A 3468-nucleotide genomic window follows, 5' to 3' on the forward strand; every position below is an offset into this window, starting at 1 on the left:
AGTTTTCCATTTGGAAAAGGCTATCATTGTGCTTTTATTTATCTTTATTGTTTAGTGTCGGTTTTCTAACTTGAACATTTTCGATAGCCCAGTTGAGGTGGAGTTTGATAACTATTTTGTACTTTCTGCTATAAAAGTATAAGATATATTTTCTCTAATTTTAACGAACAACAGTAACATAGACGAGCATTAGTTTACACAGAACACGATTTATTACGAGTTACACATAAAAAACTATGGAGAATCGACAGCCCTAACAGGTTTTATGTTTTTCAAATTGATATTATTGCGACAATATGAAAACTTACCCAAAAGGCCGAAGTCACCATGACGAATTCTTCTTGGACGGAAATGAATTTCTAGAAGACCAAACCCTTTTTAGTTTTAGCATGTAAGTGTAAGAGAAAACCTGCTGGATTTTCAATCCCCTAATATTTCGCCGAATTTATCATGCATACCATCCTAGTGCGCAAGTCAATAAAAATAATAATTAAACACAATGTTGACAATCGAGACTCTTAATTCGTGCTCTTAAGTTTAGACACACACGCAGTGTCAAGCAAACTACAGCGTTATCAAACTAACTTAGCACTTGACGAATGAAGAAGTGATTCTTCAGAATGATACCGTTAGTTAGCCTCTGGCAGGAGACAGGGGGAATAACAATGTCAACCCAGAAACCATGCACCTGACTGGCACAGACGAGATATACGAGGCATTCACAGAGTGGGGCCGCTGCCCTTGCCGGTCTTACTTGTTCGACTCGTCGAACCCTGCGGGTTTCCACAGAAGACTAAACGTGTGAGTACGACAATGTATACGTAATATTAGATTAAATGAAGTAACAACCACAGACCATGATTGGTACACTGTGAAGAGATGACCTAAATGATTGTAGAAACTTTCCGGAAATAGAAACATTGAAAATAAGGAGCAAGGTGAACGTTAAGCTTAAAGTCACAAAGTGTGGAAAGTTGGTAACCATATGACCTTTTCATTAAAGATAAAAGGGATTTTTAGGCTTAAACTGAAAACTTCATACAAAATGTTCAAATATTTTTAAAAGATCCTTATAACTAGTTAAATTTCAATACACCGTATCATCTAGCCGTTAAGTTGTTTATGTAAGATATTTTGGGACTTCTACAAAATTAAAAAACTAGATTTTAATGCTTCACCAACAGTCTTTAATATTGTGTATATCCAAATATGATATATATATATTTATAGCAAAAAAGGTTAATTCCATCACATTTGTAGTATTTAAATAAAATAACTGATTAAATTTGTTAGTTAATCCATTGAGATTTACAAAAAATAAAAAAATAGTATTTTGAGGTGTGAAAGTGTAAAGTAATTAGTCATTAATAGTGGGCATCATTACCATTGAACAATATTGAATATAATTCTACTTACACATGTTATGGCGAGCACGAGCCAAGTTTAAATGTGTCATAGTGCAATTAATATATAATTGTGCTGAAGAAAAGCCGGATTCAGAAATCCGTTAACTAATCCAAGCTATTTCAACTGTAAGTAACACCATGTTAACTGCTAAGCGTTTGAATTTAATAGCCAAGTTCAATTTCTTTAGTATAACATGTTTCCATGCTGAAATTTGAACTAAAGTTTGATATATTTTTAGTTTCGTTGAAGTATTTCCTATTTCTTTTTGATATAACCTGTTTCTTTCCATACCAAGCTGAAATATATATATGCTCAACTAGATCAACCCTATAATTTGTAGTGTGACGGATTTATTATTATATATCTATTATAATATCGCTAGTGTTAGCGTCAGTATTATTACGTAAAACTGAAATTTCAAGGAACTCTCCTCTCGTCTATAAATATAATCAACGCGACGCGCCAAAAAAGTATCTGTTATTTGCTCGCTATAGTTGTTAAACTATAAACTTCGTAAGCTATAATTGTGATTAATGCTTATCAATCGGAAAACTTCAGATATTTGAACAGGATTATTTATAAATTTCAAACATTATAAACCATTCAACTTCAATGGATTCACATCGAACATTAGTACTTTCACAGGTCGACCTGTAATCGGCGTGTGATCAGCCAGTCCCATAAAGCTAGCTAGCTCCATACCTACGTCAACTCGAAATTAACTCTCTCATCGTGAACCCTCGATAAGACATCAAGGAAGTTCCATATTAGAAAGAAGACTTTACATTGCTTGTAAGTTTATAAAACTTTTGTATATAAATCATTGTTTGTGATAAGTATTTGTAAATTTTATTATTGGTTGTGTATTAGAATATATTTGTATTAAAAAAGAATACGGTGTGTATAAATCCTGTTGGCAAATATAATAAATTGGATACATATTGGCATCTATTTAATTAGTAAAACTAAATTACAATTTAACTCAGTGTCAGGCTATTAGAAATTGTAATACGTAACAGTATGTGCTAAATTAGTACAACCCTATAACTTGATTTAATTTGTAATTAGTCATTAAAAATAAGTATATGCTCAACTAGATAAACCCTATAACGTGATTCAGTTTTTAATTAGTCATTAAAAAAATAAATATGTGCTCAAATAGATCAACCCTATAACTTCTTTCAGGTTGTATTTAGTCATTAAAAAATAAATATGCACTCAACTAGATCAACCCTATAACTTGATTTAGGTTGTAGTTAGTCATTAAAAAAAGATATGTGCCCAAATAGATCAACCCTATAACATAATTCAGGTTGTAGTTAGTTAATAAAAATAACTACGTGCTAAACTAGATCAACCCCATAACTCAATTTAGGTTGTAGTTAGTCATTAAAAACTAAATATGTACTAAACTAGATCAACCCTATAACTTGATGCAGTTTGTAGTTGGTCATTAAAAAAAGATATGTGCTCAAATAGATCAACCCTATAACTTCTTTCAGGTTGTAGTTAATTATTAAAAAATATATATGTGCTGAACTAGATCAACCCTATAACTTGATTCAGTTTGTTGTTAGTCATTAAAAAATGAATATGTATTCAACTAGATGAACCCTATAACTTGATTCGGTTTGTAGTTAGTGATTAAAAATAAATATGTATTCAATGAGGTTAACCCTATAACTTCATTTAGGTTTTAGTTAGTTATTATGAAATAAAAATGTGCTCAACTACATCAACCCTATAACTTGATTCGGTTTGTAGTTAGGGATTAAAAAAGAAATATGTGCTCAACTAGATCAACCCTATAACTTGACTCAGTTTGTAGTTAGTGATTAGAAATAAATATGTATTCAATGAGATCAACCCTATAACTTCATTTAGGTTTTAGTTAGTTATTATGAAATAAAAATGTGCTCAACTACATCAACCCTATAACTTGATTCGGTTTGTAGTTAGTGATTAAAAATAAATATGTATTCAATGAGATCAACCCTATAACTTCATTTAGGTTTTAGTTAGTGATTAAAAATAAATATGTATTCAATGAGATCAACCCTA

At 31.0% G+C, this 3468-nt stretch overlaps 1 protein-coding gene across 1 annotated transcript in view; it reads right to left on the reverse strand.

Moving 5' to 3' along the window:
* Nucleotides 1-780, reverse strand: part of LOC106472458 (protein spaetzle 4-like) — a 34379-nt gene extending 33599 nt beyond the window's left edge. The window contains exon 1 of the mRNA XM_022401024.1: nucleotides 309-780. Coding sequence (XP_022256732.1) covers nucleotides 309-329 — 21 coding nt within the window. The 5' untranslated portion in view covers nucleotides 330-780. The remainder of the gene's footprint in view (nucleotides 1-308) is intronic.
* Between the last annotated feature and the right edge of the window lie 2688 nt (nucleotides 781-3468).

Source organism: Limulus polyphemus, unplaced genomic scaffold, assembly GCF_000517525.1.
Source record: "Limulus polyphemus unplaced genomic scaffold, Limulus_polyphemus-2.1.2 Scaffold5351, whole genome shotgun sequence".
Taxonomy (NCBI): Eukaryota; Metazoa; Arthropoda; class Merostomata; order Xiphosura; family Limulidae; genus Limulus; species Limulus polyphemus.